General features: G+C 34.3%; 1 protein-coding gene across 1 annotated transcript in view; it reads left to right on the top strand.

Moving 5' to 3' along the window:
• Positions 1-13,108, top strand: part of LOC136036031 (voltage-dependent calcium channel subunit alpha-2/delta-1-like) — a gene marked incomplete at its 3' end in the record, with an annotated part of 114,995 nt that extends 101,887 nt beyond the window's left edge. Inside the window, 2 exon segments of the mRNA XM_065717961.1 lie at positions 2,577-2,834; positions 13,022-13,108. Coding sequence (XP_065574033.1) covers positions 2,577-2,834; positions 13,022-13,108 — 345 coding nt within the window.
• Positions 13,109-13,907: the final 799 nt, after the last annotated feature.

Raw genomic sequence — 13,907 nt, forward strand, 5'->3', positions numbered from 1 at the left:
GAAGTAATGTAATGTATGTAATGTATAATAATGTAATGTATATAATGTATACAGAATATATTCTGTATGTATACAGAATAAAGAAGTAATGTAATGGCAGTAGCAGTAATAATAACAGTGGTAAAAGTTATTGAAATCTAAGTCTTAGTTACTAAAAAGTCTGCTAAGGAAACATTTTCAGGCAAAAATACTTTTATTAAATTTTCTGGTGGAAATTTGCAGTGGGGATAGAATTTACTAAGGAATATAGCATTATCAAAATCTTAACAGGTATTAACAAAGTATTTTCTGGTAAAATCAAAACGCGTCTGATATTATCAAAACCTTACATGGTGTTTTATCGTGTGTGCTATAACAGAAAACTTAATTGAATACTATTCTATATTAACTTGATAATCGTATCTGCACATAGTAAGATTTATTACCCAGAATAACGCAGATCTTGTGTGGTATTATCAAAATCTTGTCTCATATTATCAAATATCTTGCACGACAATATTAAAATCTTGATCGGTATCAAAACATTAAATGGTATTATCAAAATCTTGACTGGTATAATGAAAAACCTTACTGGTACTATCAAAACTTTAAATGGTATTATCAAAATCTTGAGTGGTATAATGAAAAACCTTACTGGTATTATCAAAACCTTAAATGGTATTGTCTAAATCTTGACTGGTAATAATGAAAAACTTTACTGGTATTATCAAAACCTTAAATGGTATTATCAAAATCTTGCAAGTTGTTAACAAAATTTTGCATGTTTCCAAAGTTTTGCAAATATTTTCTGGTACAATAAAAACGTGTCTTCTTTCCATTTAATGCTCCTGATTTAATAAAAAATCTCAATTCCTACCTTAACAGTGACAGTATTAATGTCGTACATTGCAGTAATCAATTTAATGTTTTTATCTGGTACCGTATCAAACAGTTCATGGTAACGAACTGCAGTAAGGAGCGACCCGGCTCAATAGTCATCAAAGCTATAAAAACGGAATTTCGATACCAATAGTTACATCAAAAGAATTACATTTTAATGCTGATTTTAAATATATAAGGTTCATCAGGTTTAGTATTACCCATCAAAAGTTACTGGCATGAGAAAATTTGCCCTATTTTAGAAACAAGGAGGAAATACCCCGAAAAGTCATAGAATCTTGACGAAAATCACACCATCAGATTCAGCGTATCAGATAACCCTATCACGGATGCGTGTCTATTTGTTTTTTTTTTGTTTTTTTTCAAGGGTGATCGTATCGACCCAGTGGTCCTAAAATTTTGCGAGAGGGCTCATTCGAAAGAAAATGAAAAGTTCTAGTGTCCTTTTTAAGTGACCAAAAAAATTGGAGGGCACCTAGGCCCCCTCCCACGCTCATTTTTTTCCAAAGTCGTCAGATCAAAATTCTGAGATAGCCATTTTATTCAGCATAGTCGAAAAACCTTATAACTATGTCTTTGGAGACGACTTACTCCCCCACAGTCCCTGTGGAAGGGGCTGCAAGTTACAAACTTTGACCAGTGTTTGCATATAGCAATGGTTATTGGGAAGTGTACAGACGTTTTCAGGGTTGGCTAGTTGGGTTGGTTACTTCTAAGAAACTTGCGACTAATAGTGATAGTGAAAAAACGTGATTATAACAAGTAGGCTTTCGTCAGATGGAAAATGGAAGAAACATCTCAAGATAGTAGAAAGTATGGGAAATAGACTACTAGGATTGTTAAGTAAAAGCAGTATCAAGGAAATTAGCGATGTAGGACTGCTAAAGTATATGCCGAGGTCAAGGAGAACTGGGGCGAAGAAATTTATCTAAAATGGGTTTGGCCCTGGATGATTTGAAATGGGTTATGTATGTAAGGGGAAATTTTATGCCTCTTGGAGAACGTAGGAAACATTTTGGGAGAAATGGATTGAGGGATGGTCCTTACAGTTGCCCTATGTGTGGAGAGATGGATGAGTGTTTGCAACGTAGATAACTTCGAAGACCACAGTGCCTTTCCATGACGAAAGTAAAACAGTTCAAAATAGGGATGAAACCATTTTATTGACAGTGAACATATACAGTGATGAACACTGTATATGTGTTCGAAATATCCAGTTAAATTTTGTATCTGTTCACTGTCAATAAAAGGTTTCATCCCTATTTTGAACTGTTTTACTTTAGTGTTTGCAACATTTTTTAGGGGATTGTAGGGAATTGAGGGATTTGCGCTTGGAAATATTTTGGTAAGGAGGTTAGTGGGAGAGATTGGATTTCGGAAATTTTGAGAAGCATGTGTTACTCAACTATAAATAATATTGGAAAGTTCGTCCGGGTAGGTATGAGGTATCGTGATGTTTTCTTAAATAATTAGTTTAATGTCTTTTCAGTCTATGTTTGTTGCTGTATGTTTTTCACTTGTTTTGTGTATGTCACCATGGCCCAATTGGGCTTATAGTGTGAATAAATCTATCTATCTATCTATCTATCTATACTCTTGAAAATTGCTCGAAATAGGGCATCACTCACGGGAGGAGCACTAGCCACTATGATGGGACAGGCGTTATAGGGAAACTTCTAACGTGTATGTTTTTCTAGTACCGAAGGAAGAATTACCTCTATGATGGAGCCGGCTGTAACAGGGCAATTTTTCTTCTTAGTGACGGTGGGACACAACATCCAACAGAAATTATGAAGAAATACAGTGAAGACCCCAGGACTTCAGACATCAGGGTTTTTACAATTGCTGTTGGTCCACATCCAATCCCAACGGTTAACCTGCGACAGATTGCTTGTTTGGGCAAAGGACATTTTTCGGCTATCATGACTATTGGAGCTATTAGAGGCAAGGCTCAGGTACTGATACAATTACTTAAGGCCTTTCATAATTATAATTAGTGCCACCAAGTTTCAAGCCCATCTGAAAAATAATACCACCACTGCCAGTGTTGGTTATAGGCCTGGGCAGGAGCAGCTGCCCCTCTTATTTCTTAGACATTTGGCATTAACTTCCATTTAGTTTTAATCTTTACAATTAGACTGATGTACTTAATTGGTTAAAAAGTAATTCTAGTATATTTCCCCCCCCCCACTCCGTTTATGTGGTTTGAATCTGTTACTAACCACTGTTAGCCTACTAGGGACAAGATTTAAATATCAAAAATAAAAAAGAGGATCTAGCAAATACTAAAATTTCATAGCACAATTTTGAAAATGGCCAGTTAATGCTAAAGTTTGACTCTTTCTCTCAACTCTACTTTTTAAAACAGTAATAAACTTTAGTGTAAAGAGCAGGGCGTTGAGGAGGGAACAGCCCCTAACATATAAGGAGTAATTTCTGTTCGTTTTAAGATTTAATATCGCTCCTTACTTTCAGTTTAAAAAACTTGTTTTTTTTTAATTTAATTTCTGAACATTTTTGAATTAATGCATGTTTTGATTTTGCACATGAATAATTAAAACGAAATTTGTATATTAATTAATTTTTTTGGCTAAATGGCTTTCTCATCATTTTGATTGGACGATTTTGAGAAAAAAAAAGCAGGGAAGGAGGCCTAGTTACCCTCCAATTTTTTGGTTACTTGAAAAGGCAACTAGAACTTTTAATTTTTTATGAACGTTTTTATTAGTAAAAATATACGTAACTTACGAATTAACTTGCGTAACGAACTTCTATATTCGTATGTTTTTACTAAGTATATGAGGGGGTTCGCCCCCTTGTCAATATCTCTTTCTTTAGAGTAAAGCCTAAATTTTGTAACAATTCCTTAAGAATGACCCCTGAATCACAAAGGCTGTAGAATAAATATTTGAAATTACTATATCAAAGTCATGACCACTCTTACCAAAATCTAATATGATATATATTAAAGTTATAACCACTATTACCAAAATTTATAATAATGCTACCAAAATCGTTTCTGCTATTATTGAGACTTTCAAAATCTTGTTATCAAGATTTTTCAATTCAATCAAGAATCAAGTCATCATCAATCAAGTCAGAATCAAGAATCAAGTCATCATCAATCAAGTCAGAATCAAGAATCAAGTCATCATCAAGAATTTTCAGATACTATCAAACATCTAGCATCTCATTTTCAAATTATTGCCTGATACTACCAAATATGCTTGGTATTACAAAATCTTACCTAATATTAACAAGATATTTTCTTGTACTATCTGATGTTTTCAAAATGCTACATGGTGCTATCAAAACCATGTCTGGTATTCTCAACCATCATACCCAGTACTATCAAAATATTGGGCGGTATTATCAAAATCTTGTCCATTACTACTGATTACTGTCAGAAGTAGTAAGAATCCTCTCTGGTTATACAAATATTTTACACAAGTGTTGCAATTTATTAATAAAATCTCGCATGGTATTATCGGAATATTACTTGTTATTATCAAAATATCATCTGGTGAAATCAAAATATTGGGCGGTATTATCAAAATCTTGTCTATTATTACCGATTACTGTCAGAAGTAGTAAGAATCCTCTCTGGTTTTACAAATATTTTACATAGTATTTTCCAAGTGTTGCATGTTATTAACAAAATCTCGCATGGTATTATCGAAATATTACTTGTTATTATCAAAATATCATCTGGTGAAATCAAAATATTGGGCGATATTATCAAAATCTTGTCTATTATTACTGATTACTGTCAGAAATAGTAAGAATCCTCTCTGGTTATACAAATATTTTACACAAGTGTTGCAAGTTATTCACAAAATCTCGCATGGTATTATCGAAATATTACTTGTCATTACCAAAATATCATCTGGTGAAATCAAAACTTGTCAGATACTATTAAAATTTAGCATGGCACTACCAAAATTGTTTGGTATTCTCAAAGTCTTGCTTGAAAATATCAAACTTTTGTCTGATAATATCAAACAACACTAGTCAATCCTAACAAAGGATTTTAGTGGCACAAACATTTATAACTTGTGTGAGAACTAAAAGACCCATGCATAAGTAAAGCAAGCTTAACGGCTGACTCTGGTGCTGCTTCAACTTGTATTTCCTTCTCTAGGTCTAATTCATTTACAGGGCGGATTTCAGGGATCAAATTGTTTTTGGAAAACAGAGAAACTGGTTGTTTCATGATGACATATCGTGTGATGCAATGGATCTCTTCAAGTATCTCAATCAAATCATATGTAATGATGTTTACCAAAGATGGTAGAAAATTATCAGCAATTTCAGTCATAGTCGCTCCAGGTCTATCCATAATGTGACTCAAAATGGAAAGAAGCATAAATGATAGTCCTGGCCAATTTACTGATCCATCAACGTTAATCCATGGACGTAGTATTACGAAAAATTTATCATACGCTGGCAGAAGCCTCTGTTTTTCCTCTGGCTCCACGGCCTCTTTCGATAACCTTTTCCCTTTCCTTGGAGCCTCATTAATTTCCGACATTTGTTTACCTTTCTCAGGATTCAAGGACGGAAGCGTCTCTCTATTCTGACTTTTTAGATGATAAGTGAAAGCCCATTTTGTAGCAAATTTGTAGCTAATGTATCGAACACATGTATTTCCAACTTTGTAAATTAGTTTTTGCTGAAGTAATTTCAATATAATCCTTGCCAACTCAGGTTTTGGGATTAAATAAAACTCATCTGTAACTTCCAATTTAGTTACACCAACAGCCTTTTTCGAGGCGATATAGGCAATAACTTCATGGATAACAGCTTCAACACGTACAAATTCTTTCGTAAGTTCTTCTAACTGTTCTTTTATCTCTTCTTTTGTCCATTTCACTCGAGATTTTGAAATGATCATTTCTTCAATCTTAGACTTTTCCCTAACTGTAGCAGTCATTTGGCACTTTTTGGTGCTTTTCAACTCTCCATCATCAATAAAAAGTGACAGAGCGGGTAGATTCTTTTCTCCATGGGGTAAAATATTCACATTAAGTGGACATGCTCTTATGACAAAGTGGTCACTGTCTGTTGACAAAGTCAGATGTTTAGTGACGGCATTTAGTAGACGATTGACTAAATTAGTATCTTTACGAGTCTGGTTTATGATAGATACATTATTTGTAAGCAGTATAGGTACGCTCTCTTCCTGTAGATTTTCTCTTTCAGTAATTCTGTCAAATGATATCGTTTCCTGATTCATAGCATTCTTTGGATAAAAGAGCTTTTCAGCTTCTAGAACAGATCTGGCTTTTTCTTTGTCCATTCCCATTTTAACTAAAGTTACTTCAAGCTGTTTAAAAATTTCGTCAAAATTGTCAATTTTGGAAAGTTGGTCTGGATTTAATACAATCAGCTCATCAGGGATCTCAACTATAGACTTGAATTTGAATATAGTCTCTGCAAATGTGTAAATAGTGTTGAATCCAGATTCCTTCTGACTAACATCTTGATACTCGTCAAGAGACAGCTGTGAAGAATTTTCATATACACTCTTTATATTTCTAGACGTAAAGGCGTCTGCATCGACAGTGGCGAAAAAATCACTTTGATACTTGCCTCTCAGCTGATGTATTAATTTTGTGGATATTCTATACTTCATATTAGTACAAAATGCAACAGTCTTAGCTGTCTTTTCATAATTTTTCACTTTTGAGAGAACTCCAGAAGCTTTAAGATTATTGATAGGCTCTCGTGTCACGACATGTGTATACCTTTCACAGATGTCATGAAGTTGACAAGCTCTGGACATCTCGTCAACATTCATATAAATGCTAAAAATCACAGACTGAAGCGAAAGTTGTGTCACATCATAGTCGTTTTGAACTACCTGGTGTTGGTGAGTAGATAAGGAACGAGTGACTGGATTCGATATTTCATAGCAGCTATGGAATTCGTGAAGTGTGTTTGGCAGAGAAACAGAGCTACCCAGGAGCATTGTAAGCATGAATATCGGACGATCCTTTAGTCTTGAGTAGAGATAAATGAATAGATCCATAAAACGATTATATAGCTCTTGGTTGTTATTTTCTCTACCACTGAATTTTGTTCGAACATCTGTAATAGGTGGGTATTTCTTGTTAATTTCCGGGTCACATGATAATTTTTCACTAATCAGGTTTGCTTCAGAAAATAGCAGCGATTGATTTTTAATAAAAAATTTGATCCTCCTTGTACAGGCGCTTGCTGTTTTGTTTTTGGCAATTTCAGGTAATACTTTATGAAGTATGTCACGCACAGCAAACCCTGGAACCAGTCTATTCCGAACGCTCATGTTATTAAGAGAGAGATAACAAGAAATTGCCTGCGCAAGCATCAAAGCCTCGTCCTCTTTTTCCGACCACTTAACTCTTAAACTAGTCATTTTCACATGGGATATTTGGTCCTTTTCATCATATATAGAAACTCTTTTTCTTTTCATCTTTTCAGACGCTGGTATTGTTTGGCTTTTACCTTTCCTTTTGAAAAATTTACAATTGTTCCACCTACTTCCACGCTGTCTAGCAGTTTCATCGGAGCGTGAACTTGATATAGTAATTGTTCTCTCTTCATTGGCTTTTCTTCGCTTATTCAAATGTGGCACCCCTTCTTCTAGCTCTATTATAGCCGACCTTTTAACACCTGACTTTCTCATCAAAGCACAAAGTTTAAGTGAAGTTTGCTCCAAAACCCTTCTAATTTCAGCATGTTCCTTTGTAACTCCTTTCTTACAAATAAATTCAGCAGAATTTTGTTTGTTCGGTCCAGATATTTGGAAAAAATAAACTGAGATTTCACCTTTAAGTTCAAGCTCAGCTAACAGGCTCCAAAGGGTTTTCTTGCAAATAGTCCCGTAGCTGAATTTGCCACTTTGTTTTTCATGATTGATAATCTCTTTTCGAAGATACACAGACCCAGAGACAACAATTTCCGTATTTATTATTTCCCGTAAATAACCTAGACGCTCTTTTTTTGAATTAGTAATAAGCCGCAAACCTTTGCTCTCTACATCCAGAGTCTTTGTCACTCTCTCTTTAATGCGTTGATATACAGTATTCATTGTTTCTGTAACTAAGACGTCATTTACCATTGATTCAGCCACAACAATTCCCTCTTTAGCTGGCTGCTCCGCTATGCTAACATTTTCCGCTTCACACTCTTCACCTTCCATGTCAACGATCTGGTCGCCAGTTTCTAATTCTAAGGTTTTATCTTCAAAATAAGCATTGATTTCTCCTTGCAATGAAGATATTTCTAATTCTGGGAAACATTTGGAGATTTGCTTCGATGTTTTTTGTAGTGGCCTTGGTCTCTGATAGGTTGAAGTTCCAGAAATTGAGGGTTTTAGGTCAGATAAAATTTGATTTTCATTCTCCATAGGAGCAATGTACATAAAAACTTTTTGTCGCTTTACTTGTAAGGTAACAAGGTTGACGAACTTATACCTGGTCAAGTATAGTAAAATACGGCTTGAATTTTCACTAGAAAGACCTAACTTACTCTCAAGTCCTCTCTGCGACAATCCCTGTGGTCCCGCTTCACGGATTACTTCATAGGCAAGTCGGCTTAGGCTTGTCCTATAATTCCTTACAATCCTTGTCATATCCAAAATTCCTTCAACACCATCATCATCATCTTCCATTTCCTCATCGTCATTAGGAGTTTTCAACAAATCCTGTTCTCTAATATCGGGTTCCACTAACTGCAAAACGCTAATTGTTTTCTCGCCAACCTTTCCTTTAAGACTATACTCCACTTCAGAGGCAGCAGGGTATACCGAACGATAAGGCACCCTCTTGATTGACAGCACGCGCTTTTTTAATCCTGAGAGCCTTAACATATTTTTTAGAGGCATTGAAACCTGATTTCTCGCATACGCTGTAGGAATAGTATGATTTGGAATAGTTTTAAGATGCTTCACAAGATGTATGTAGCCGGTCATTAGGTTGGGAACATGTTCAGTAAAGAATCTCGTCAAATGTAATAATAAGCATGAGACTATATTCCCTTGGGTATTTCTGGAGAAAAATCCCTGTTTGGTAACGAGATTATGCTTCAACAATTCCTTTCGATAGTGGTGACAAGACTTTAATGGTATATTTAATGCTCCAAGCCCAAATTTTCCAACACTCAGCTCTCCAAGGTATCGCGCTCGGCCAATTCTTTCCAATATTAAATATTCATTTCTTTTTAGAATAAAAGTTGGGTTCCAATTTGGGCCCAATAGTGCACGATTTCTCTTCACTTGACTGGCAACCAGGACTAAAGCATCCCCCCATTTTCGAGAGACTTGTTCAAACGACATGTTCCTTATTTCTTGAGTCACCTCTACACGTGTATGATACTCTGCACAAGATCCACGATTGCCAGTTAGCTTGTCTTCAATTGACTTTACTGGATAAATATCCTCGACTGGCTCAGAAGGTTCACAAGGCATCCTTGCTTCTTCATCAACACACACAAATCTATGAAAAATAACCAAGTGAGGTCTTGGAGCAGGGAGGACATATGCATATATAGATGACGCATCCCTGCATATTTCCCAGATGTATTCGTATGTTTCTTTTGAAACTGGCACTCTCCCGTAGCAGATATCTTCTGTCTTCAATCTAGCTTTAAGGCGGGTCCATAAGGTTGAAAGGGTGATGCCATCTAGCCCTTCTAAAGCAATTTCGTCTAATACTATATCACCAAAATGTGTCATTTCTGTTTTCTTACAACGATTTTCAATCAATTTCAAATTAAAATAACAAATATCGCTAGTTTGTAATTGTGAAGTATGGCAACAATAACAGTAATGGATAAATTTACTAACAGTAACAGGTTTCAACAATAAGGCTAACCAAACTTTGAAAACAAGATATATTTGCTATTTTTATTTTAACAAAATGCAATTTTAAAAAGAACTTTGACAAAATATGCATTTTCACATACAAGATGATGAATAAGGTCAAAATCATTGTCAAAACAACAAATGACGTCATAGCAAAACTAAATGGTTGCGTCAGTTACAATGGCGTCAGTACCAATTTAAAAGGCTGACAAATCAAGTCAGTGATGATAGTTACCGAGAAAAGGTTAAGATACATGCGAGGCTGTATCAATTGGGTTTTAAAATTTGTTTTCGGTAGCGACGACTTCAAAATAGTTTTTTCTTTGCTTGTTTTCAATAGGAAAAGGCCGAAGGGTTTTTTCTTGTTCTTAATTTATATTTTCCATATTTTTTTTTCTTTAAATAAGAAGGTTGTGGCATGTATATAAAGAGAAAATGCATGTTTCTCTTATCACTGTCAAAGTATGAAAGCAACCTAAAATAAACAAAAATCAATTTAATTAATCATACCAAACATAAAGATTATTGATAGAAGATGATATAGATGGATCAAAAAACCTCGGAACGACAAGAGTTGAATTTGATATTGAAATAAACTAAAAAACATACTGCAAACAGATTTTTGTCTACTGCCCTCTTCGCCTTTACTGTCAAAACTCCAAAACCCATTCGGTCATTTGTATTTAACCTAATATACTCAGTACTTCCTTAGCAATTGCTGATGTATTCTTTGGACAATCCGCTTGCAAATACTGTGTTTGATTCTGTTTGACAAACTCTAAAAATTAACTAAAGGTTTCATCATAAAAATATAAGCTCTTTTCGAAACCCAGGATCAAACGTGCCCCATTTTTCGAATAAAACACCTTGTAAATTAGCGAAAGAACAGCTTTTATTGCTTACAGCCCTTCCCAGGAGGTTTTGGTGGGTTGTTTCAGCTCAAGATCTGTTGATATGTGACTTTTGAAATATTTTGTACAAAAAACACATCTCAACTTTTTTTTGGACTGGTTTTCAGGAAAGAATGATGAGGGGGAGCAGATTACTTCTTGATCTTTTTGATCCATGCACTAGAGCTTCCAATTTCCAATTAAATGACCTTTCTTTGATATTTGTCTGACCTCTACATCCATATGAAGTTTGTCCGAAAAAACAAAAAAAAACAAAAACAAAATACGTTGAAACCTTTTGGCTCTTTACTTTACTCAACACTAGAGCATTACCTCTGATGATGGGTATAATCGATAACTCCCAGTCAACCAATAATCTGTAAACAATCGCAAGTCGTCACACGGGTACTTGAAGGAAAGATTTCATAACTATTCAAGTATAGGCTGTCAGAAGATTTTGTATAAGCAAAAGAGAGCATTGATTTTTTCTCTATTAATTAAAAAAAAGTTTTTTTCGACCGAAAATAAGGAGCAGCGTCAAAGCTTAAAACGACCAAAAATTATTAATTATTCGGAGAGATCGCCCCCTCTCTATTAAAATTATCTCTCTATTTAAATTATGCCAGGAAATGCGGCTCCCCCTCCATTGAAAATTCCTTCTTTCCACGAAAAATCCCTCCATAGAAGGTTACTCCCATGTAAAATACACCTTTCCAGCAGAAAAATTCCTCCTATGTAATTCCATCCTAGCTAAAAATTCCCCCCGAAAAACTTTTTAATTACACAAATGAACTGGAAATTTGCATATTTGAAACATTTGAATTAGGATATTGTTTCAGTTTCTTTTCTTCGGAATGATCAGAAGCTAATGGTATTTGGCAATGATACATAAAGAATACAAGAAGGCCACTTTTTTTTTTAAAAGGGCGTGGTGGCGATAACTTCATTTCACCACAATATTAGGAAAATATCTTTATTTTGCATTCGTATTTATGCATGTTTTTGTCTTTGTTGAATTTAGGGCTAGGGATTCATGGAAGGTTAGACCTTTTCTGGCTGGATAAGCCTGAAAACTCAGTCTAGCAAAATTGGACCACTTTTTGCCACATTTGCGTCCTAGCCTCTTCCGGTTTCTTTTGTCACTGAGTTTAAATTTCCAAATTTCCAATTTTAGGGCGGTATCACACTTTCATAGTGTTACCACATTGAACCATGAAAATTAAAAAGCGACGCTATCTAGTTAATTTTGCAACGCTTTTCGTCCTTAAACGTTCAAAAATATGCAACCTGTTGACTCTCAAAAGTTACTTAGTTACGAAGTTAAAAGTTACAAAGTTAAAAGTTGAAAGCTACGAAGTTAAAAGTTATGAAGCTAAAAGTTAAAAGTTACGAAATTAAAAGTTGAATTTTACTAACAACCTGTTGACTCTTTGAAAAAAGTTACACCTTCTTAAGGAGCTATTTGTCTTTAACTAATTTTTGTTGATTTTCCACCAATTTTTTTTATACTTGATGCCAACTACAACCACAAATCGCACAATTCCATTTAGAAGAATTTTCTTATTGAAAATTGGTGTTCCAATTTCTCTATTTATTTACAACAAGGCTGGTGATTACAGAAACATACTAATGTATTACTTTACACATATATCTATGTATTTACATATGCTTACATACAAATATATTTACAAATGTATATTTCACAGATATATTACAACGTATTTTAAATTAATGTTGTAATATATATTAATATATTTTTACGGAAATAGAGTTATGTCGGAATTTATCTACAGAAATATATAGACCAATATTGAAAATTCATTTTCATTCTTCTTAGTACTGTAAGGGTATGTTAACTTTGTTAAGCAACATTGTTCATTATGTGTACTCACACAGTGGAGTGTATTCATGTAATTCAAATCATTTTAATCAACTTAAAAAATCATTTACTGTTGAATAACTTGGATACTAATTATATAGGAAAGAAACTTTAAGTCCGGATAGAAGTTAAAGAATATTTAATGAGTTATGTCATTTTTTTTCATCGAAAGGAGCTGACAAATGGAAGCTGTTTCTGTGTAACTTTTCAGGGGAAAGCTTCTTCTGCTCTGAGATTTTTTTTTTCATTTTATCTGAATTTACTTGGACAAGCTTTGAATAGATTGGGACAGAGGAGGAGCGTGAGTAGCAGCATTGGTATAAGGCGGCTTAGTGCTGTCGTAAGTTGTTAGTAGTACTAGTCGTATTTTTTGGGTTTAGTTGTTTTTCATACATCTAATAAGAGATAAAACCGAACGCCACTGTACTTGTTTTCATCAACGGTATAACGGCTGATAGTGTAAAAGTTTAAATGAATGTGTGACAGATAAGGCTTTAAATACATCTTCAAGTATATTTTTTCTTTTAGGAATATCTTCAAACTCTTGGAAAACCTCTAGCACTGTCTTATGACAATCAGCTCTTTCATTGGTCAAGCACTTATGAGGACGCAGGGGTAATTTTTATTGCTCTTTAAAAAAAAACAAAAAAAAAACAGATAAATTGAAGTAGTAAAATTCTAGGGGCTCATGTGCCCCCGTAGAAATGTTGCTCCCACCTAGATTTTCAAAAATAGCTTTTCTGACGGTATTTCGTTGAAAAATGTCTTTTATGGTATTTTCAAAAAAAAAAAAAAAAACATGACAAATAACCCCTAGATTTTGTAACACATTTTGACCCACACTAGATTTTGAGAAATATATTCCCCCCCCCCCCTCCCAAAAAAAAAATTACTGGTCAATCAAACAACATGCAATTAAACCGAAAACAATTGAAAATTAAACAATCATAATGTATGTGATAAAGATAAAAAAATTGCAAATGCTGAAGTTTTGAAGAAGCTTCTTCAGTCTTTTTCAGTCTTCCGTTTTTGAATTCTTTCAGATATGTTTTTTTTATATTTCTCTAAAATACATTTCTTGATTAAAAATAATTTGAATTCATTAGAATTAATTAGAATTAGAGTATATTTCTTGAATAGAAATCAAAGTGCAAATCAGGTGTGCTGCCCTCTAATACAACCCTCTAATACAAAGATATAATCCTTTGACTAGGGTAAGGCTTATAATCAGACATTTGATACATTGAAATCCAATTTTCCAGCGAAAAAACCTAGTAGTAGTATAATGGATATCCTTCTTGTTTTCTATTCTTGGAAGCTAAGCATGGAAGGTAAGCAGAAGACGAAGGTAAGCTGGAAGAAGAAGATAAGCACACCACACAGAAAAAACCACGTCAGTAAATTGTCTTTGGCT

This window comes from Artemia franciscana, chromosome 15 (genome assembly GCF_032884065.1).
Source record: "Artemia franciscana chromosome 15, ASM3288406v1, whole genome shotgun sequence".
In the NCBI taxonomy this organism is placed as follows: Eukaryota; Metazoa; Arthropoda; class Branchiopoda; order Anostraca; family Artemiidae; genus Artemia; species Artemia franciscana.